At 40.5% G+C, this 24,887-nt stretch overlaps 1 protein-coding gene across 9 annotated transcripts in view; it reads right to left on the bottom strand.

Moving 5' to 3' along the window:
* The window catches only part of PXK (PX domain containing serine/threonine kinase like), a 92,618-nt gene extending 67,731 nt beyond the window's left edge, over positions 1–24,887 (bottom strand). For 5 of the 9 annotated variants that reach the window (XR_011647542.1, XM_023586648.3, XM_058288225.2 and 2 more), the window contains exon 1: positions 24,639–24,887. Coding sequence is in view for 8 of the 9 variants with exons in the window: in XM_023586648.3 (XP_023442416.1) it covers positions 24,639–24,740 (102 nt within the window). In the remaining variant the exon portion in view is untranslated. The remainder of the gene's footprint in view (positions 1–24,638) is intronic. The other 4 variants (XM_058288224.2, XM_071212121.1, XM_071212122.1 and 1 more) reach the window with 1 other exon arrangement.

Here is a 24,887-nt window from a genome sequence, read left to right as displayed (position 1 = left end):
AAAGGGAGACAAGATAAGATGATTTTGTTCAGAAATAGACTTACTGCACTTCAACGGGGCAAGGTGGTCCCTAACTATGAATATTTTTAGCTTGCTTGATGCCACGCCGGCCTGACCAAAAGGAAATACTTTGACCTCAAATCTCTTCTGACAGACGCGTTCCAATGCTGCAAGCTAAAAAACAGCAGGACTGTCTACTGCTCTCAACTAGGCTGTAGCTTTCGTTAAAGCAAAGAGAAGGGTGCCCTGGAGACGAGTGGAAACCCGACATTAGAAGTCAGGCCTCCCACCTCCTGAGCTGTAGTCAGCAGCCCAGAATTCTCCAGTGTATCAGTCCCTTCTTTATGGCCCCCTCTCACATGGACCAGAACCTGTGCATATATTAGAGATTAAACAACCCAGGCCCACCCAGCACGTCAGGGAGAGCGGAGAGCCCCTCGGGCAGCCCCCAGGCACACGGTTCTGTGCCTGCCATCAAACTCTGCCATCTGCTGCCACTTCCCAAAGGCCCTTCCCCGGTCCTGGTCCTGCTCATACTCTTGATACCACACCCCTCATCCTGGCAAGCCAGGGTGGCTGCCGTGCCAAACCCTACCCTGTGGGCATTTGGGCCAGTCAGTGTGGTTGGCCAAAGTGCTGGAAATGCACCAGGACCACGTGATTTCTGACTTACGTGAGGGGAGAGAAGAGAGAATTAACACGAATGGAGCACCAACTGCGTAGCAGGAACTTAGCTAAACCTCTTACCCAATGCTTCTCAGTCAGTCCTCACAGCCGCCCTAGGAAGGAGGTGATCTCGGCTCAGTACAATTAAATGAGTTGTCTGAGGAGTTAATGCTTAAATTGGACAGTCTGGGTAATGAATGGTGGTGATGATAGCACAACATTGTAAAAGTAATTAACAGCACTGAATTATATATGTAAATGTGGTTAAAGGGGGAATCTTTTAGGTTGTATCTATGTTACTAGAAGAAAAAATTAAATGTACCACACAAATCCAAGGTGTTAAAAATAGGGTGGTATATGGGACCTCTGTGCTTTATACACAATTTTTTTGTAAACCCACAACTTCTCTAATAAAAATAAATAAAAAACAAAATGATTGAGTGAGTTGTCCTAGGTAGCTCAGCTAGGAAGCAGCTGATTGGGAACTAGAACCCAAGCCCCACTGGCTCCTAAGACGCTCCAACATGCCAGGACAGCTGGCAGCCCCCAGCAAGCCAGGGAGGACCTGAGACCGGGTTCTCTCTGCACCTGAAGGGGCGCCCTCACGAGTCCACGGAACGATCACCCCAGTGGGTTCAGACCTACAGACTCCTGCCTTGTGGGGGGTGGAGGTGAGGATCTTCCCCTCCACAAATGCCCATCAGTGCTTCTAACATGGGCCAGTTTCCAAGTAAGCACCCCCACTGGCATTTTGTGTTTCCTGAGTTTCTGAAAAGTTCTTTAGGATTTCACTGTATAGTGGCCGGTACAAAAAGGTACCTCCGTTTGATGAGATTTTAGAAAAATAAGGAAGAAAATTTATTTTGAATCTGTTCAGCCCCAATATTGCTTTAGTGAGACTACAGGCACAGACTATTTTGAAAGAAATGTATTAAAGGAACTAAAGAGAAAACTTAAACCACCAAACCAGCCAACCCATTTTCCCTTCTCTCTTCCCTTCTGGAACTGCTTTCAGATTTATCCTGAGACTCAAACTACAGAAAGACAAGAGAAGCTGTGTTAAGGTATTCTACAGAAACTGTTTCCACAGTGTTCCCATATCTCTACCTCTAAAGTAGAGGACCTCAGCCCTGCCACATACCTGGGAACTTAAAAAACAAAACAAAACAAACAACAACAAACTACATCTGTCCCCTAGCTCCCAGACATTCTGATTTAATTCATCTGGAACTGAGGCACAAGAACTAGGCGTTCTTAAAAGTTCCCCAGGTAATTCTAATGTGCAAGGAGGGCTGAGAACCACTGTTCACAAGGTATAAATCAAGGCAGAGACAACCTCTTAAAGAAACAGGAAATATTTCCACACCACAATTTTTTTTTCACAAAATTTTTTAAAACACCATATGAGCGGAAGGAAACAAACGAACCAAGAACCCATCCAAACCCCATAGTCTCCTCCACCCCCACTCCACCCCTCCTGGCCTCTTGCGTCTTCCTGAGTACAGCATCTACCTAACCTCAAGCCTCTAGGGAGTCACCCAACCCAGCCCTGTCACGGCGTGATGGAACTCCACCTGCCAACGGGCCTTTGAAGGGAGCAGGACAGAACTCATTTTACGACCGGAGGAAATGAATCAATAAAAGGATAAATGCCTTGACCAAGGTCACTTTGACCAAATAAATAGCTGAAAACTTCCCAAATTTGTCAAATGACATGAACGTATAGATTTAAGGATAAGCCCAAAGAAACTATATCAACACAGCAGAGTCAAACTTCTGAAGCCCAATTACTAAGAAAAAAATCCCAAAAGCCAAAAGAGAAAAATAGCACCTTAACTATGGGGGGAAACCATTCAAATGACAGCAGATTTCTCATCAAGAGAAATTTATAGCATTAAATATTTATATTAGAAAAGAAAAAAATCTTTTTACCCATATTCCTATTTTACATGAAATTTTACTATGCTATACAGTCCCATGTTACATTTTTCAGCTTCCTTCTAGTAGTATATGTGATCCTAGACATTTCCTTCCAACCACTGTCATACCCAAATAATAAAACTGCTAGTTATAAACATAATGTTGTGCTTTCACCTTTTCTATTCATTTCCAAAGATTAACAAACAACTTTTAACCAATTCTGCATAAGTTAAGCCTCAGCTTTCCATTCTCTACCCTCATTCTGCTTTCCAGTGCCTTATAATCTAGTTATTAACTCCATGACTTTACACAATATATTTAGTTTATAATAGCGCAATGATACAGTATTTGCATCTGGCTTGCTTCACTCAACATAATGTCCTTCAGGTTTATCCACATTGTCATGTATTTCATGACTTCATTTCTTCTTACAGGTGCGTAATATTCCATTGTGTGCATACACTACAGTTTGTTTATCCTTTCATCAGCTGAGGGACACCTGGGTTGTTTTCATCCCTTGGCAATTCTGAATAATGCCGCTGTGAACATTGGTGTGCAGATGTCTGTTCGTGTCACTGCTCTCAGTTCTTCTGGGTATATACCTAGTACTGGTATTGTGCCAGGTCACGTGACAAACCTAAATTCAACTTCTTTAGGAACTTTCAAACAGTCCTCCACTGTGGCTGTACCATTCTACATTCCCACCAATAGGGAATAAACATTCCTATCTCTCCACATCCTCTCCCATGCTTGCAGTTTTCTGTCTTTTTAATAGTGGCCATTCTAATAGGTGTGAAATGATATTTCATTATAGCCTTGATTTGCATTTCCCTAATTGCTAGTGATGTTGAACATTTTTTCATGTGTTCTTTTGCCACTTGTATTTCTTCTTTTGGAAATGTCTGTTCCATTCTACTGCCCATTTTTTAATCGGGTCGTTTTTCTTTTTATTGTTGAGTTGTAGCATCTCTTTATATATCACAGATATTAAACCCTTATCAGATACGTGATTTGCAAATATTTTCTCCCATTGAGTTGGCTGCCTTTTCACTGTTTTGACAAAATTCTTTGAAGTGCAAAAGTGTTTAATTTTGAGGAGATCCCATTTATCTATTTTTTTCTTTTGTTGCCTTGGGTGTAAGATCCAAGAAACTACCATCTACAGCAAGATTTTGGAGATGTTTCCCTACATTTGCTTCTAACAGTCTTATGGTTCTGGCTTATATATTTAGGTCTTTGATCCAAATTGACTTGATTCTTGTATAGGGTGTGAGACAGGGGTTCTCTTTCATTCTTTTGCTTATGGATACCCAGCACCATTTGTTGAAGTGACTGTTTTGTCCCATTAACATGAGCATGGTATGTTTGTGAAAAACAAGTTAGCCATGGAGGTAAAGGTTTATTTCTGGACTCTCAATTCTATTCCACTGATCAATATGTCTATCTTCATGCCAATACCATGTTTTTGACCATGTAGCTTTGTAATATGTTTCAAGGTAGCTTTGTAATATGTTTCAAGGTCAGGCAGTAAAAGTCCTCCTACATCACTCATCTTTTTTAGGATGCTCTTGGCTGTTCAGGTACACTTTCCCTGCCAAATAAATTGGGAAATTGCCTTTATTTCTGTAAATTGGACTGCTGGTATTTAGATTGGTATTTCTTTGAATCTATAAATAAGTTTGGGTAGGACTGACATCTTCACAATATTTACTGTTCTAATCCATGAACATGGAATGTCTTTACATTTGTTTAGATCTTCTTTGATTTTTTTTAGCATTGTTTTGCAACTTTCTGAATATATAGGTCCTGTACATCCTTGGTTAAATTGACTCCTAGATATTTAAGTCCTTTTTTTTTTACTATTGTAAATGGAATTTTTTTCTTGCTGTGCTCCTCGGATTTTTCAATAGTAGTGTACAGAAACGTTATTGATTTTTGTGTGTTGATCTTGTATCCTGCCTTTTGTTGAGCCCATTTTTGCAAAGCTACCACTCAGGTGGCTTTGTCATAGACATTTCAGAATTTTCTAAACATAGGATCAAGTTATCCATGAATAGTGATAGCTTTACTTCCTCTTTTCCTATTTGGATGCTTTTTATTTTTTCTTTTCTAATTGTTCTAGCTAGAATGTCTAGCACAATGTTGAATAACAACAGTTACAGTGGGCATCCTTGTCTTGTTCTTGATCTGAAGAGGGTAAGCTTCAACCTTTCCCTATTGAATAAGATGATGACTGTAGGTTTTTCATATATGCCCTTTATCATATTGAAGAATTTTCTTTCTATTCCTATCTTCTGAAGCAAGAAAGGATGATGGATTTTATTAAATGCCTTTTCTACATCAATCAAGGTGATTATGTGGGGGTTTTTTTCCTTCAATTTGTTAACTGATTTTCTTATGTTGAACCACTCTTGCATAGCAGGAATAAATCCCACTTGGTCATGGTGTATAATTCTTTTAATATGCTATTAAATTCTATTTGCAAGTATTTCGTTGAGAATTTTTACATCTATGTTCATTAGAGAGATTGGTCTGTAATTTTCTTGTAATATCTTTATTTGGCTTTGGTCTTAGGGTGATGTTGGCTTCATAAAACGTGTTGGGTAATTTTTCAAACCTCTTCAATTTTCTGGAAGAGTTTAAACAGGATTGTTAATTCTTCTTGAAATGCTTGGTAGAATTCACCTGTGAAGCCAATGTCCTGGATTTTCCTTTATTGGGAGATTTTAGATGACTTACTCAATCTCTTTAAATGTGATTGGTTTGTTGAGTTCTTGTATTTCTTATAAAGTCAGGGTAGGTTGTTTGTGCATTTCTAGGAATGTATCCATTTCATTTAGGTTGTCTAGTTTCTTGGTATACAGTTTCTCATAGTATCCTCTTACGATCCTTTTTATTTCTCTGGGGTCAGTTGTAACTTTCCCCCTTCATTTCTGATTTTATTTATTTGCATCCTCTCTCTTTTTTCCTTTGTCACTCTAATAAAGATTTGTCATTGATCAATAAACAAAGATCATTTGTTTCTTCTCAAAGAACCAAATTATGGTACCATTAATTCTATTGTTTTTTTGTTCTCAATTTCATTTACTCCTGCTCTAATCTTTATTATTTCTATTCTTTTGTTTGCTTTGGGATTGGTGAGCTGTTCTTTTTCTAGTTTCTCCAGTTAGATCTTTGATTTTAACTTTATTCTTTTTTAATATAGGAGTTTAGGACTATAAATTTCCCTCTCAGCACAGCCTTCTTTGTATCCCATAAGTTTTGATGTGTTCTTGTTTTCATTCGTCTTAATATATTTACTAATTTCACTTACAATTTCTTCTTTAACCAACTGATTGTTTAGGAATCTGTTATTTAGCCTCTACACATTTGTGAATTTCCCTTTTTCCAATCTTTTATTGTTTCCAGTCTCATTCCAATATGATCTGAGAAGGTGCTTTGTATAATTCCAATCTTTTTATATTTATTCAGACCTGCCTTGTTACCCAACATGTAGTCTATCCTAGAGAAAGATGTATGGGCATTTGAGAAGAATGTATAACCTGCTGATTTGGGATGCAATGTTCTGTACATATCTGTTAGGTCTAGTTCATTTATGATATTGTTCAATTTCTCTGTTTCCTTGTTGATCTTCTGTCTAGTTGTTCTACCTAGTGTTGTGAGTGGTATGTTGAATTCTCTAACTATTATTGTAGAGATGCCTATTTCTCCGTTCTGTTTTGTCAGAGTTTGCCTCATGTATTTTGGGGCACCCCTGGTTAAGTGCATTGACATTTATGACTGTTATTTCTTCCTGATGGATTAGTTCTGTTATTAATATATAATGGCCTTCAATATCTCTTATAACTTTTTTTTTCATTTAAAGTCTGTTTTGTCTGATATTAATATAGCTACCCTTGCTCTTTTTCAGTTACTGTTTGCATGGAGTATCTTTTTCCAACCTTTCACTTTGAGCTGGTTTGTATCCCTGGGTCTAAGATTAGTCTCTTGTAAGCAGTATATGGATGGCTTATTTTTTTTTTTCCTCCATTCTGTCAGCCTATATCTTTTTTATGGGGGAGTTTAATCCACATTCAATGAAATTACCATAAATGCATTATTTACTTCCACCATTTTCTTTGGTTTTCATATGCCATATCTTATTTTCATCTTTTAATTATCTTGGTTATTCTTTCTGTTAGACTTGCCTTCTATGGTCTCCTCCAAGTCTCTCTATCCTGTCTTTTTATTTTGGGCTATAAGGCTCCCTTTAATACTTCCTGCAAAGATAGAGTCTTCTTTATGAACTCTCTTAGTTTCTGTTTATTTGTGAGTATTTTAAACTCATCTTCATATCTGAAGGATATTTTTGCCACATAAAGAATTCTCAGCTGGCACTTTTTTCTCTTTTAGTATCCTAATTATATCATACCACTATCATCTCGCATCCATAGTTTCTGACAAGAGATCGCACTAACTCTTACTGGGTGTCCTTTGTATGTGATGATTTGCTTCTCCCTTGCTGCTCTTGGAATTTTCTCTTCATCGTTGACATCTGACATTCTGTATAGTATGTGTCTTGGAGTAAGTTTATTCATATTTATTCTGATTGGAGTGTGCTGTGCTTCTTGGACACATACACTTATTTTGGTCATGATAGTTGGGAAATTTTCAGCCATTATTTCCTCAAATACTCTTTCTGCCCCTTTTCTCTTCTCTTTTCCTTCTGGAACTCCCATGACAGGTATCAACATGCGCTTCATGTTGTGATTCAACTCCCTGAGCCCCTGCTCATTTTCTTCCATTCTTTTTTCTCTCTGTTCTTCCCTCTCTTCAATTCCAGCTGTTCTGTCTAATGCATCACTTATTCTTTCTACTATCTTTTAAGTCTGCTATTGGATGCCTCTATTGTGTGTGTATGTGTGTTTAAGGAGACACCGGAGACTGAACCTGGGACCTTGTTTGTGTGAAGCAGGCGCTCAAGCACTGAGCTACATCTGCCCCCCTCTAATGTGTTTCTTATTTTACCTATTGTATCCTTCATTCCCATAAGCTCTGTTTTTTCTATTCAGATTTTCAAATTCTTCTTTGTGCTTGCTCAGTGTCTTCTTGATGTCCTTAATCCTTTTACTGGAGTGCTTTATAAACAGGATAAACAGGGAGAGACAGCAGATAGAACAAGCCACAGAAGCACAGAGAGAAACCCACTGTAGGTCAAAGAGAAATCCACATAAGCTGAGAGAAGGCAAGAAAACCAGGAAGCTGAAAGCAATGAGACCCAGAGGAGAAGGGAGACACCGCCATGAGACTTCCCATTTGACAGACAAGTCCAGGATCACCAGGAGCCAGTCTTTGTGAAGAGAGTATTACCCAATGCCTTAATTTGGACAGTTTTCTCAGCCTCAGAACTATAAGCTTGCAAGCCAATAAACCCCCTATTGTAAAAGCCAACCCATTTCTGATATATTATTTCAGCAGCTTTTAGCAACTAAAACAGTCACTCACTCGAAAGTAGTGGATCTGGGACAGGCAGTCAGACCACTAGCCACATTCCCAAACATGTTTCTGGCACTTTTCCTGAATGGGAAGGACTGCAAAGGATGCTGAACACAAGTGATCCTGCTGGATATCCAACACCATACTATTTCCCTGCTCAGGAACCTTCCACGGCTCCTCACTGTCCACAGGATAGAACACAAACACCTTAGCTTAGCATCCATGTTCTTTCAGCACCTGACCAAATTATCCCAACCCTTTCTTTTTGTTCAAACCCTCTGCTCCTGCAATCATGCTCTCTGTTTCCTAAACACCTCTTACTCATTCTTCTCACTTTGCTGTTCTACCTTTTCAAAACCTGGAAGCTCAGCTTTTAATCATGTTATTATATTTTTGTCACATGTCTATGTTTGGGGAGGAAGGAATCTCTCCAATTGGATTAAATTCTTGAAGGGCTAGAATCATACATTTCTTTGTATTCCAAAAAACACCCAGCACAATGTCAGACCAATAGCAAAAGTATAACTGGATAATGGGTATTCATTGAATGATTGCTTGATCCTTTGGAAAGCAACACAAAAGCATGTTGCTCTTTTTTATGTGCACCTACATTCAAGAAAAGTCAAAGAGCACTCTCAAGAAAATCTCCATGTGATCTCCCAAGCCCTCAGACTTATTGTGCCTTTATAAGAATCAATATTGGGGAGTGGATGTGGGTCAAGCAGTTGAGCACCTGCTTCCTACATGGGAGGTCCCAGGATTGGTCTTTAGTGCCTCCTAAAAATGAACAAACAAAAAAACACCAACAAGCAAACAAACCAAAAAAACTCAAGGGAGCCGATATGGCTCAGTGGTTAAGTGCTGGCTTCCAATATTTGAGGTCCAGTGTTCAATTCTCAGCCCCAGTAACTAATTAAAAAGAAAGAAAAGGAAGAAGGAAGGGAGGGAGGGAAGGAGGGAGAGCAGAAGAAAGGGAAGAAGGAAAAAAGCATCAATATTCAAAACCACATGATCACACAGTATAGCAGTTGCAGCTCACGGGCGACAGTCAACATCAGTCAGCATACCTGGAAGGGTAGCAAGGTTTATGAATAAATTCTCACAGTTGGGTCAGCTTGCTGGACTCCTACTCAGTGCACTCATCACCAGCCTGGCTGCTTACAGTCTTTAATATTTTACTTGGAATTAATGATTACTCCTTGTTCTGCTAAACATTTATTATCGTTTCACCTGCAGATTTTCAGTCCTGAAACCTATCTGTACTTTATTTCAATTGTTGTGCAATACAATAATGTGCAAAAATTGCCCAAAACAAACAAAAACATTAAGGGTTTTTAAAAGCATCTGAAAAATCACCACTATCTTAACCTAAATTTTGGCAGCTGAATGAAGCCAAGTATATTTCCTTTTCAACCAAGTAAAATGAATTTCACTTAAAAATCTAACTAACCAGATTATAGAACATTGTGTGTTTTAACTTCATGAAAACAAATTCTCCATTTTCTGCTCTGTATTCACAAGAGAGACAAGGAACACATCACAAACATCCTTTGATTCCTGCAGTGAGACAGCCGTCAGTATAGCATGCTTCTCCCCCTTCTCCCTCTCCTGGCCTTTTGAAGTCCAGGCTTTCCTCTGCAGGAAGGTCTCCTGCCCTGCCAGGGGAGCTGGTCTCCAAGTTGACTTTAAAGAGAGCCCATGTTCCAACTAGGAGAAGTATTACAAAGCAGCACTCAAAAATCCTTTTAATCTCAGACATGACTGCAGAATAAGTATACAGCATTTTAAATAGCTGGTTCCTACAGCACTCTGTAGTACAATGACCCATAAATAACCCCAAAGGAAATTATATAATTTGCTAAATGGGAACCCAGTAATTCCATTTTACATCAAAGCAAACCAAACTCAAAAATCTGAGGTTCAATTAAAGAGTAATCAATGAAATACAACCTTCACTCCTTTAGTAATCTTCACATCTCATTGAGCCAATGCCCTAAAAGAGCAAACTCTAATCTGGTTAGAAACAATGGTTTTTAGGTTAGCTCTGGTCTGAGGTGGCCAACTCCTCTGCCCTCACCCTCTTGGCTGGCACCTGCAGAGGACTGAAGTGCTCCCCATCCTGGGGCCACTTCTGCTCTCCCTAACCCCACTTTCCACTGCCCCAAAGACAGGCCAGCCTGAAGGAGGAGCTGGTACTGTGTAAGGATTAGCCTCAGTGAGCCACCCTCTCCCCTGAACCACAACGACAAATCCCCAGGCGGAAAGGGCACAGGCTTTTTCTCCACAGGGACCTGGGCTCAATATCCAACTGCCACTTACCTGTTTTGTGACCCAACTTCTCTGAACATCAGTTAATATGCAAAAGGGAATCATACCTTTCCAACAGGGTTGTGGTGAGTATTAAACAAGATAGCCTATTTAGAGCGTCCAGCACAATGAAATAACAGACACAAGACATCTGCAAGTGACAGTATCATGGCTTTAATCAGCAAGTACATGAGTCAGGAGAGCACCGAAGGAAAAATAAAAAGCAGCCATTCTCTTCGAACGTGAGAAATTTTACCAGTCTTTGACTACTAAGAAAGAGTACTACTACTCCAGCCTTTATGTCCCAGGATCCATGCCCCACTTTTATAGGGGCTAATCAAAAATCTTCCTCCTAAAACAATCATGTTATCAAAAATTAGGGAATGGATACATTATTTATGGTTTATCCATATAGTGCAGGGGTTCTTAACCTTTTTTGTTCCACATGCCCCTTTACTAGGTGAAAACCAGGGACCCCTTATTAAGTCCACACTATACTGTGTATTATTTAATAAATACAGCACACCTGCACCAAGACGTCCCCAAAGAATAATGTTTTCTAAATTCAGTTCAAGCTCATGCACCCCTTGTTGAGAAACCCTGATATAGTGGAAAAATATGCAAGCCTTTAAAGGATTTTTTTTATTATGTGGGGAAAGGCATATGCTATATTGTTAAGTATTAAAAAAAGAATAAAAAATTGTGTGAAAACAATATTGATAGGAAGACGGAACTATACCAAATGTTAACAGAAATAGTCTCTGGAGGTAAACTTATGGGTGACTTTAATTCTCTTGGCTATTTTTTTCCTAAGTATTTCAGGTTATCCTCAATGAGCATATATTACTTTTACAGCCAGGAAAAAAGAATTTTAAAAAGGTTTCTTGGTTTACTACACACAAAATCTGAAACATCTACTGTAAAATAGGGAATCCTTATTGATAAAATAAGGATTGAAATTATCTGAGCTTGGATAAGGACCAGTATGTTATCAATAATAAATGCAGGCTATCACCTTTTTTCCTTTGGCAAGGAACCTTTTGGTCATTTTACTTCTCATTAGCACTTTTACTGTGCTGGGGAGACTGGGAAAGCACAAGATGAAATTCAAATAAATTAGCTCTCCCATTTGTATTTGGTCTGGTAAAAGATTTGGTGGTAGAAAAGCTTGAGACTATGGGTAGAAGTCAAGCTAGGGGAGTCCCTACTCGTTTTAATCATTTATGCTAGAATCAACTACCATCATTAGGGATAACAGAACTGACAACACAGAATTTTATCCTACCTAGCCTGAAACTGTTGTTGTGTTCTCATAAAAGACTAGTTCCAATTTCATAACAAACCATTAAGTGACCGCACTATGCATGCTACGCCCCCATACACCTATTCAAAGCAGAAGGTAATAACTGGTATGTTTATGGAGCACTTACTCTGTGCCTCTGTCCCTCAGCTTCTTCCATCCCCCAGCAATGCCTTGCAGTAGATCACTGTCTAATGCCTTAGACAAGGGCATATGGCTCCCAAGCCATCAGGGACTCCTGACCCACGGCCACAACAGTTCCAACAGGCTGCAGCTTTTACATCACCTGCCCTCTCATATTGATGAACTGAGGTCTGCAGGGCAGGCAGAACCAGTCCAGCAAGTCAGGAGGAAGCTAACCTCAGAGGGTGAGGACAGAATAAGGACAAGAACCCTGGCCTGGGTAATGGGAGTTAATATAGCTGGAGAGCTTTGGGAACCAAGCGCCTGGCCCATGGTCTGCTGACTCTGATGCCCTGCACTCTCCAACCCAGCTCCTACCACATGGACACAAACTGCTGGGCTGAAGACAATCTAGGTACTGCACAGAAGCTATGTACAAATGAGAAAAATATTTTCTCTCTACAATGTTAAACAAGCCCCACCATGAGCACGAGGCAGGTTCTGAAGAGACAGAAAGAAGCTTTTTTATATGAACAAGCCTAAAGTGCCTATCAGGTTTATGGGGCACTCAGCAATTCCGCTGGCAGTTAGTTTCAGTTGTAGCAAAATGGTACAGGGCCCGTGAATAGGCTGTTTTGCTTCTATTATCTCCCTGAGGGTACGAACAATTGGCTGCCCAAAAAATGGGCTTCTTTCTCATGCTTTAATGTTAAAAACCTACTGATGAACCCAGGACAAAGGCCTCCACTGAGGCTCTGGGACTGCAGGGTCACAAAGCCCCCACAGCACCTGCAGGTCCTAGCCTCTGAGCTCTGCCTTAACCAGTTCAGTGGTCTGAAGAGCACAATGACCTCCTCAGGCCATGGCATCAGATGTGGGAGCCAGTAGGGGGTGTGGGGGGGCTCCAGAAATGTAGCTGTGCAACTGAGGAGCTGAATATTTCATTTTATTTTAGTAAATTCAAGTAACTGCATGTGACTGGTAGCTAAGGTACTGGATAGTGCAGTTATAGACTCTTTGCCCTTATAAACATACATATTTATGAAAATGAAATCATACTTAACTCAGTGTTTTATGACTTGCTTTCTGACTTAACATAACATGAACTTTTTTTCATTTTAGTAAACATACATCTGGATTTTGTTGTTGTTGTTGTTGTTGTTGTTTGAGGTACCGGGACTGGGGATTGAACCCTGGACCTCGTGTGTGGGAAGCCAGCGCTCCGAGCCACATCAGCTCCCCTAAGTTGGTTTATTTGTTTGCTTGTCCTTTGTTTTTTTGTTTTTAGGAGGCACAGGGAACTGAACCTGGGACCTCCCATGCAGGAAGCAGTGGTTCAACCGCCCAAGCCACAGTCACTCCCTGGGGTATTATTTTTTTTAATGTCTACATCTCACTGCCCAATAATAGGCACTATAAGCAATCTGTGGCTAGCAAGCTCTTGAAATGTGGCTAGTCTGAATTGAGATGTATTGTAAGTGTAGCATACATAATGGATTTCAAAGACTTGGTATGAACAAAGGAATGTAAAACATATTAATTTTTATATTGATTACATGTTGAAATACTTTTGGATATATTGTGTTAACTAGAATATATTATTTAAAGTAACTTCACCTGTTTTTTTTTATCTTTTTAATATGGCTACTAGAAAATTTTAATTTCCTTACGTAGCTCACATTATATTTCTATTGGACAGTACTGCCCTAAGGCCTCTACTGGATGTAATGAATTAACTCCACTCCCGTGTGTCTAGTGTGGAAGAACTGAGAAAATGGTCACCCAAATCACTGGTTCTGTGGTTCAGAGGGGAACCCCTAACTTGCCCTCTTCTAGGCTAGGGCTTTGTGGAGTCATCAAACAGGTCCACCACTGTCCAGGCCTTGACAACATATCAGATTTGGATGGCTCCCAACTCAAGTCTCTCTTTCATTCAAAGTTCACTGGCATCCTACAAACTTCATAGTGCTGCCCCAGCCCTATGGCCTGGATCAAGTTACTTAACCTCTCCTGCACCTCATTTTCTTTAACTGAAAAGTTGCAAAGCAGAAAGCATGCAAGGTGGAAGTGCAATAAGCCACTGCCCGGGAATCACCTGTCACCTGGAGGAAGGGCAGGCTCAAAAGGAAGGCCCTAGATGACCTTTCATCTCATTGATTTTACCCTTTTACCTTGATAGGGGATTCTGATTTCTCCCATACCAACCCTCCATTTATCCCCTCCTCCCACTGCCACAAAAAAAGCCTCAACTGAATTAATAAGGATAACTGACCTATTTCTGATGAGCCATATCAAACAAATGTGGGCAGCCTTGTTTAAATATGACAAACAGAGGAGCTGTGGCAAGCAAGAGGAACAGTGGCTAGGACTCAATCACCCTGCTTTCCTGTACAGAGCTCTCTGCCCTTCCCCTGTGTCACTCAGTGAAAACATACCTAAATATAACAAGGCAAGCTGCAACCTAAAACAATTTTTTCCCACACTTAATAGGACATGTCTATCTATCTTAAAAGATTTTCTTAAAGTAGTGTGTATAAGGTGATTTGGTGCATTTTTTTAGTTGCACATATCTCACCAACTAAAATAAATAATTATCAAAGTTGGCAGTTATTAAAATTTTCCAACAGTAATTCTTACCCTCAGATCCACAGCTTAAGAATGGGCTTTTCAGCTCTCTCTAAGCCAAACTCAGCATATAAATACATTACCTTTCCCTCAGCGTGGGTCACGACTCCTGGGGATGAGACTCCCTGGCACTGAGGGATTACTATCAAGCACCAAATAGCAATGCAATGGAAAAAGACCTAGACCAAAAGAGGGAAAAGGTAAAGACAAACAAGTTTGTATGGCTAAGAGACTTTAGAGTGAGTTGGGAGGTCATTCCAGAGGTTATGCTTATGCACATCTTAGCAGGATCTCATAGACTGCCAAAGTAGATAGTACCACAAATAGCTGGGCTCCTCAGGGCACTGGAGACATCCAGACACTATAGTCAGGGCAGATCGCTCAGGAGTTTGGAGCCTTGCCAGTGGACCTTACTTTGGAATTTATGCTCCCCAGTGTGACAGAGTTGGACTCAGGTGTGGTTTCCCTATACATGGCTCTTTTGTCCTTCTATTTGAACTTATAATTAGTACTAGAGTTGTTAGGTGTACATCCAAGAGACTTAAATCTTTGGGTTATCCACATGCCAGCTGGGCCCTGAATCTCAAGAGAGTTGCAACACCTACTCTCCAGTTCATTAGTCTCACCCAGGACAACTTACAAGGAGGTCATGATGGACAACTACCATACCAAGGAACCAAGAAAGTCTACCACAACTGCAAACAAGAGAGCCCCATCCCCATCCATCAGCCCTATGGGATTGCAGCCCCCTCTCAATTAGAGGTAGAGTGGACATCATCATTCCAGAATCCTCAGGATTAGGCAATGAACTATGGACTAAAGTAGACTTACATTGGTATTCTACTATAGATTTTTTGTGATTCTAGCAATGGAAGAATTTATACCATTCATGCGGAGGAAGTGGCCACTGGAGATTCTGAGAGCAGAGGAAGGGAAAAACAGATGTAATATGTGGGTAATTTCAGGACTTGGGAATTGTCTTGAATGACACTGCAATGACAAATACAGGCCATTATATACTTTGCCATAACCTACAGAATTTGGTTGAGAGAGTGTAAACTACAATGTAAACTGTAATCCATGCTTAGTGGCAATGCTCCAAAATGTGTTCATCAATTACAATGAATGTACCACACTAATGAAGGATGTTGTTAATGTGGGAAAATGTGGGAGGTATGGGGAATGGGGCATATGGGAATCCCCTATAATTTTTTGTGTAACATTTATGTATTCTAAGTATCTTTTTAAAATTTTTAAAAATTTAAATAAAAATAAAAAAAGAATGGGCTTCAGGTTAGTGAGCTCCTCAGAAATTATATAAACATGTGCATGAAGGTTATGGAGAAAGAATTTGCCACTCTGATTAAATCCTTAAAGAAGTTGCATCCAAAGAGCTAAAGAACTTGTGCTTAGAATAATATATTCTGAGTTTAGCATCCTGCAATGTTATAAAACTTTCCAGTGTGATGGCTAACGCATGTGGAGTTTCTTTCCAAGGGAATGAAAATACTCTAAAATTGACTATAGGGATAGATTTATAACTGTGAATATACCAAAAGCCATTGAACTGTATATTTTAAATGGGTGAATATAAATGCATGGTATGTGAATTATATCTCAATAAAGCTATTTACAAAAAAACTTTTCCTGGTATTTTGTTTTGGATTTCCCAAAGCCCAAAGTAACATATAATTATGCTAATTAATAAAAGTATACTCTTGAAACACTAAAAAATATCTACTTGATTATTTGAAGACACCAATGATGAATTCCCTTTTGCTTTTGAATGAACATACCCTTTTAATAAACTAATAGATATCTTGATCTAGATAGACTTGGCCAGACTTAACCCAAATTTAGTTGTCAGCAAAATTAGCAAGAGATTAACTGGTTAACTACACAAACCCTTCTCCTCCTGATATTCAAGTATTTACCCAGGATAAAGTGCTTATCCCTTGGTTCTTAATTGAAAATTAGGAACTGAAAACAAAGGGCCAAGTTATCTCTTCTCAAGAAGTGTCACACCTTAACCCTGACATGAGAATTTCCCCGTCTTGTGCACAGTGCTAGCCAAGGAAGTCACTGACAAGAACAACTCTGAGTTTAAGGGGAAATACATAATGGAAAATACCTACTATTCCCTACCTCACCCCTACCACCAAGCACTTATGAGTCCTAAAATAGCGATGGGGTCCAGTTCCCCCAATGTCAGGATGCCAAAACGAGCTATAACATAAAGGGTCTTTATTTCTTGTCACAGAGAAGCTGCCCAAAGACCTCTAAGAAGCTTGAAAAGAGGGAAGCGGATGTCATCTGATAGAGTCCACCTACCATATAGGAGGTCCAGAGTTCAAACCCAGGGCCCCCTGGCCCATGTGGTGAGCTGGCCCACACGCGCAGTACTGCCACATGCAAGGAGTGCCATGCCACGCAGGGGTGTCCCCCACGTAGGGGAGCCCCATGTGCAAGGAGTGTGCCCTGCACACAGAAGAACACACACAGCGAATGGACACAAGAGAGCAGACAATGACGAGGAGCGGGGGGGGGGGGGGGGAAGAGAAATAAATAAAATAAATCTTTAAAAAAAAAAAAAGAGAGAGACTTGAAAAGGAACTGCTATCTGCCCTGCAGTGGAGAGCAGAATTTGTTTTATTTGCCACATATGAGATCATTTAGACCTTCAATCAATAATCTATAGTTTGAACAATCTCAAGATTACCATCCATATGGAAGTTGTGTAAAACATGGGTGGCTGGTTCTGCTGTTCCCCAAGGAGTAAAGTACATAGCTGTCTTTTCACATAAGATAAGCTTCCGCCCCACAACCGTACATTCACTCCTAGAAACCAGCCACGTTCTTATTTGTATTGCTACTACAATAAGGTTTCCTAGTGGAATGGTCTTCAACAGAGGTCATATATGAGAATTGAGTATCACCAGACCCCAAAACAGGCTGTAGAAAACTGACTTCTTCAATGGGAAGAGATTACATACAATCTTACATACAACCAGTTCCAAAAAGCTTTCAATCCAGGGCTTTCTGCATTCATCTCAGGTTTCAAGGACAAGTGGGGAAAACTGGATAACCAAGTAGAAGACACGTGATTAGTTCCTAGAATAACTGCTAATTATCTTATTACAATGTGTGGAAGCACTACAAGTTAACCATCCTACAGTTTGCATGCATCTATGCAAAAAAATATTCATAACTTGGAATCTAAAGAAAACGTCCAATAGAAAACTTCTTTTAAAATAAAGTTATACAAAGGAACTCTGTTTTGAGCTAAAGATGCAGAAGAAAGAGAGCAAGAGGAAGGGAGGGGGGGAGGAAGGGAGGAAGGAAGGGAGGAAGGAAGGAAGGAAGGAAGGAAGGAAGGAAGGAAGGAAGGAAGGAAGGAAGGAAGGAAGGAAGGAAGGAAGGAAGGAGGGAGGGAGGGAGGGAGGGAGGGAGGGAGGGAGGGAGGGAGGGAGGGAGGGAGGGAGGGAGGGAGGAAGGAAACTTTCAAACAAAATAGCATTCCAAAAGAAAGCCCAGATAGATATTGATATTGAACACTGTATTACCTTAAAATTTCAGCATCTGAAGATGATGTCTCTAATTCTGGCATCACATTTGAATAGCTATTCTTATAATAAATGAATTTAGTTTATAAGACTATATATTTTTTAAAAAGGGTCACTGAGAAAGAAACTCAATAAACCAAGCCAAACAAACAAACAACTCGAAAACCATCTCTTTTATTACAGGTAAAGATCCTGGTTGATTTGTATACCACCTTGGAAAACTGAAGAACAGGGCTTAAGGAACTTATAAGACACTATCAAGAATATTAATATATGTATCACTGGAGTCACAGAAGGACAAAGGAGAGGGAGAAAAAGGCAGAAAAAGTATCTGAAGTACTAATGGCCAAAAACTTCCTAAATCTGATGAAAGACATGAATATACACATCCAGGAAGCTCAACAAACTCCAAGCAGGAGAGCCTCTTAAGAGATCCATACAAAGACACCTCATACTGAAATTGTCAAAATCCAAGGATAAAGAGAAGATTTTGAAAGCAGCAAGAGAAGCAACTTGTCACATATAAGGAATTCTCAATAAGATTAACAGCAGATTTCTCATCAGAAACCATGGAGGCCAAAGACAGTGGGAAAATATATTTAAAGTCTTTTTAAAAACCTGTTAACTAAGAATTCTTTATCTGGCAAACTTATCTTTTAAAAATGAAGAAGAAATTAAGACAGTTACAGATAAAAAAAAAGCTGAAAGAGTTCATTACCAGAAGACCTGTCTTACAAGAAATGCTGGGAGTCCTTCAGGCTGAAATAAAAGAATACTAGAGGGTAAATGGAACCATAGAATAAGTAAAGAGCATTGATAAAGGTTAAGTACAAAGATAAATATAAAATCCTGTATTGTTGCACTTTTGGTTTGTAACTACTTTTCCCCCATATCTGACATAAAAGGCAAATGTGTAAAATAACATTTAAAACATGTGTTTATGGGCATACAATGTATAAAGATGTAATCTGAGACAACAATAATATAAACAGGGAGAGACAGAGATATAGGAGTAGAAAGTTTGTATACTAGGTTGGTACTGGTTGAACTAGGTTGTTATTAATTTAAGATGTTCATCATAATTACAAAGATAACCACTAAGAAAATAACTTTAAAATACAGAAAAAAGGAAAGAAGGGAATCGAAATGGTACACTATAAAAAAAAAAAGCACCTAAATACAAAGAGGCAGCAATGGAGTAACTGAGGAACAAAAAAAAAGTAAAACATACAGAAAACAAAGAGCTAATGGGAGAAGTAAATCCTTCCTTCTCAGTTATTACCTTAAATGTCAATGGATTAAACTCCCCTTTTTAAAAGTAGAGTTTGGCAGTTTGGAAGAAAAAGCATGATCCATCTATATGTTGTCTACAAGAGACTCACTTCAGGTACAATGACACAAAGAAGTTGAAAAGGATGCAAAAAGATATACCATGCAATTATCAAAAGATGGGGGAAGTGGATGTGGCTCTAGCAATTAGGCTTCCACCTACCACATGGGAGGTCCTGGGTTCAGTTCCCAGTACCTCTGGAAAAGGCAAGCTGGCACAATGGGCAGGCATGGTGAGCTGACACAAGATAACGTAACAAAAGAGACACAAAGAGGAAAGCTTTCTCCCCGAAGCCTGCTTGCCTGCAACCCTGGACTCCTTTGTCACATGGCAAGGCACAAGGTGGCATCTGCTGGTCTCTTGCTTCTCTTCCGAGTTTCAATGCTTTTGGCTTCTGGTTCTGTGGTTTTCTGTTTCTCTCTCTGAATTACATGCTTTTATAAAGGACTCTAGTAAGAGGATTAAGACCCACCCTGGGCCATTCTCCAACTGAAGTAACCTAATCAAAAGGTCCCACCCACAGTAGATCTACACCCACGGAATCGATCAACTTTAAGACCAGGATTTTCTGGGGGGGTACATACAGTCTCCAAAATACCACAATGACCAAAGGTGATTTACCCAGGAATGCAAGCATGGTTCAACAAAAGAAAATCATCAATGTAATATATCACATTAATAAAATGAAGGAAAAAAACACATGATCATCTCAATTGATGCAGAGAATGCATTTGACAAAATCCAACCTACTTTCATGATAAAAAACACTCAGAAAACCAGAAATAGAAGAGAACTTTCTCAAGATGATAAAGGAAATTTATGAAAAAATTATTGTAAATATCAGGCTCACTGGTGAAAGGCTGAATACTTTCTCCCTACGATCAGGAACAGCCACTGTTGTGTTCTAGTCAGAGCAAATCAGGCAAGAGAAAGAAATAAAAGGCATCTAAACTGTAAAGAATGAAGTCAAATTATCCTTATTTGGAGATGACATGATTCTATATATAGAAAATCCCAAAGAATCCACAACAAAGTTACTGGAACTTTAATACACGAATTCAGCAAAGGTGCAGGATACAAGACAAATATGAAGTTAGTTGGGTTTCTATGCACCTGTAATGAAAATCCAAAAAGGAAATCAAGAAAATAATTCCATTCACGATAGCATCTGAAAGAATAAAATGCCTAGGAATAAATTTAACCAAGGAAGTAAAAAACTTGTATACCGAAAACCACAAAGCATTGCCAAAAGAAACTAAAGAACACCTAAATAAATGGAAAGACCTCCTGTGTTCACAGATTGGAAGACTTAATATTGTTAAGGTGTCAACACTAGGGAGCAGAGGTAGCTCAAGTGGTTGAGTGCCTGCTTCCCATGTACAAGGTCCCAGGTTCGATGCCCCATACCTCCTAAAACAAACAAACAACAACAACAACAAAAAAAAACCACCAACTCTCATTGGGGAGTATGGATGTAGCACAGCAGTTTTAGGAGGTCCTGGGTTCAATCCCATGTATCTCTTTAAAAGAAAAAAAAAAAAGTCAATACTGCCTAAAGCAATCTACAAATATCACTTCTTGGTATATACCCAAAATAACTGAAAGCAAGGACTTGAACAGATATTTGTGCACCTGGGTTCCTAGCATCATTTTTCACAGTAGCCAAAAGGTGGAAGCAACCCAAGTGTCCATCAACAGTTGAAATGGATAAACAAATTGTGGTATGTACACACAACGGGATTTTTATTCAGGCATAAAAAAGTATGAAGTTCTGATACTTGTGAAAACACAGATACAGATATTATTCATGTTGAGTGAAATAATACAGACACAAAAAGACAAATATTGTATGATCTCACTTATATGAAATACCTAGAATGAGCAAATTCATAGAGACAGATAGTAGATTACAGGTTACCAGGGAGTGGGTGGAGGTGGAGGGGAAGGGAGTTATATTGCTTAACGGCACAGAGCTTCTCTTCGAGATGATAAAAAAAAGTTGGGGTAATGGCAGGTGGTGACGATAGTAAAATAACTGTGAATGTAATTAATACCAATGAAATGCATATTAGAAAGTGCTTAAAATGGGAGATTTCGCATTGAATTTATTACAACAGAAAGTTTTTTAAAAAGCTATCATTACGGTATATCAGGAGGCAAAAATTGGATGTGCAACCCTTTTTAAAACTGTCAGTTTCCTCTGGTTTCCATTTCAGCCAAGTAATTTTAAAAGCTTTCTCTTTTCTGCAGCCAACAATTTGTATTTCCTTCTTTTCTCTCTTAGGCCTACCAAACTTTCTTACTAATCATCTTTGTGGTTTTATACCAGAATTCCTCTTGTTTGGGAAATCCTCCCTGCTCCCCTGACCCCACGCTGAAAGCATCTAGCCCCTAAATACTGCCCTCTATAGTCTTATGGAAGCTTCATGTTCTTACAGCAGAGGCCTGGTCCCTTTCCTGAAGCCAAACTGTCTGTGCTCCATAAAAATGAAAATAAAAGCATTCAAACTATAGCCAGGGACAGAATCACCAAACCATGCCCTCTCTGCCAGCTGCTCGTCCAAATATGTCTTTCTGGTAGTGACCCTGTTGTCCCACCACCTTTAGGCATCTTTATTTTCCAAGATGGATTTAGCATCCATAGACTATTTCCCTCAAGTCCAAAAACCCTATATCAGATATAACCAAAACTTTTCTTCTATAAATTTCTGCTTCCTAAGGCTAAACAAACCTAAATAAATGAAATGAACTATGGACAGAAATGTACTTATTTGCAATAATAATAATTTACTGTGTTCAAACTTCTGCATATATGTTGTCAGGGAGTGAACAGCTGGAAGAAGGAAGGGGTATACTTAGAAATATTTCATAAATATTATTTCACTTGATATTATTAACAACTTTAGGAGCCAAGCAAAGCAGGCATTTATCAGACCAATTTACAGATAATGAAACTAAGCATCAAAAAGGTTAAATCACTTGTCCAACCAATATCACATGACTAGCAAGTGACAGCACAGACCTGTACTAAGGTCTTGCCTCTCCCAATCCAAAGGCTGTCTGCTGTGTACTCTCTCCTTATGCTTCTGACCCACAGCCAAGAAGCAACTTCCTGGAAGTTCAGTATTTCACAGGGAGGGTAGACCTCTGACTTCTAGGACACCATCTCTGTCTGCCAAGGCATCGATCCCTTCATCATAACAAGCTGGAAAGCCAGATTCTCTTTTCTCGATAGGAAACGCCTTCCTCTTCCACACCAATCTTAATAACTACTTCTTTCCAAAATCCTTTCCAACATTTCCTGTCCTAAAGAGCCTTACTCATAAGACACTAACAATCCAAAAAGTCTGCATCAGCATATGTTTTTCTCAATAAAGTTCAGGGCTGATGCAACATTTCCCAGTCTCAAACTTCAGAGCTAAAATGACAGGAACACAGAACAGTCAAAAAATTATGCAAGACAGTGCTATACTTTTTTACTCCACCACATCTGTCTCTACGGGTCTCCTGTGAGTCACTGTCTTTTGTGTTCAATCCTCATTATAGGAGTTGCCATATCTTACTTTATTTTTTGAAGAAAAGCTCCAGAGCACAGTAGAATCCCCTATTACATCTTTCACCACCCCACCCAAGCTGCTGAAGCAGTGACCCCTCAAATGTCACTCCAATTTCCCTACTCCCGTTTTAAAGAAACAGAAGGAGAGGCATGGTAACATTCCAATTCGTTTAATCATTCATTCAACAAACACATATGAAATTCTGCGAGATGCCAGGGACTGGGACCCGAAAGTGAACAAGAAGCTTTTCTCCTCCTACAGCTTGGTGCAGAGGAGAAGTAATGACGTAGGATAGGACTAACTATCAAGAATGAGGCAGAGGTGAGCACACGGCCTGGGGCAGTAGACATCATGGACTGCTACCTGGAAGGATGGTCTGTGAGGATGTATGCACATCTATCTCTTCACTTTCAACCAAAATAAACCTAAAAGACTCAATGCTCCCTGAAAGGTTATAAGCTCTATTTGCCAAACATCAGGTCAAAAATCTAATTTAATACTAGAATTCATTCTTCCCTCCCTGTCCTAAATTTCAACCCTTAACCCTTGCTCCCAAGTTTGAGCCTCAACAAAGTCTGTCCTTTGTTTTGTGGCACCTTCTCACATAGCTATAAAATATGATTAAAGATATGCACAATGAAATTAAATGTACTTCTTAAAAAGATAATCATTTTCCTAACTGGAAATGAACACGTTGAACAAGCCGAGTCCTAGAAGCATGGCTGCAGAAACAGGAAACTGAGGTTCAAAAAATCCCACTTTAATTCAAAGAATGAAAGGTCTCTTTTGAAGTCACCAACCCAGCTTGAACAAAAAGAGAAACAAAAGGCTATTGTGAGGCTTTAGCCTCCAGATGATGAACACCAAACACACTGCAATGGTAAACAAACAAGCTTCTGAGCCGGAATTTGATTGGGTGACCTGACAAAACACTACAATTTAAGGACTCTCCTCTGCCCATTCATTCTTTCCCAGCGTCCCACTGGCTGGCAGCTCCAGGTTTTCTGCTGGTTTGTGGTTTATTGCTTGTAAATTGTAATGTATGGTGTGCCTTTCAAAAGAAAAGGTACAGGCAAATGAAAACAACCATGGTTTAAAAGCCCATAAAAGACAGTACGTGCAAACAGAAATGAACTGTTTACTATGAGGACCTATTACTCCTTTAAGCTACTCCAGTAAATTTTAAACTCAACTGAATGCTACTACTACTCCCACTAAGAGAGCAGGTTGGAGCAGGGAAGGAGAACATTCACACACCTGACTCAGGAAGAGCCCAGACAGCCTCGGTCACCACTTCGCCCCTGCCTCGACAGGCAGCTGACCTGGAAATGGGGCTGCAGACCCCGGTTACGTTCGCTCTGCCGTCCCAACAAGTAAACTTTAAAGTCGTGTTGGCCAGGAACGTCTTCATCTCCACCGCTCAGACCCCACAGCCGCGTGGAGGCAAACTCAAGGTCCCAACGAGACGAGCAGAAGCGGGGGGAGCGGTCTCTCAACTACTCCCCCGGCCCAAGGTGGGCCCGGGAATCCAACCCCTCCCCCACCTCGGAGCCCCTTTCCTGGGAGGAGGACCGCTGCGCCCCTCCTACTCGTGGCCCTGGAGGCCGCGTCCCCACCCTCAGCCCCTCCAGCTCTCAGCGCTCCCCCGGACCCCCAGGGGCCCTGGCCCTGACCCAGGCTCGCGCCGCTGACCCTGCCGGGCCCGCGCCCGGCGCCCGCAGTCCCCCGCGCCCGGCCGCCCCGCGCCCCCCCAGCCGCCGGCGGCCGCGCACCGTGTGGGACTGCAGGCTCTGGCTCGCCTCGATGGCTGCTGTCAGCGGCACCGTGTCGTCCAGCAGCACCTTGCCGGCCGGCGGCTTCTCCATGAAAGCCATCCCGGGCCGCCCCGGCCGCCGCCGCCGCCGCCGCCGCCGCCTCGGGAGCAGGAGCAGGAACCGCAGGCGCCGACTCCCGCCGCCCGCCGGACCCAGCCGCCGCCGCCGCTGTCAACACGCGCCGCCCCACGCGCCGCCGCCACCCTG

This window comes from Dasypus novemcinctus, chromosome 26 (assembly GCF_030445035.2).
Source record: "Dasypus novemcinctus isolate mDasNov1 chromosome 26, mDasNov1.1.hap2, whole genome shotgun sequence".
NCBI classification, from domain to species: Eukaryota; Metazoa; Chordata; class Mammalia; order Cingulata; family Dasypodidae; genus Dasypus; species Dasypus novemcinctus.
Note: the sequence above shows the minus strand (reverse complement) of the source record. Positions and strands in the feature narration are given on the sequence as shown.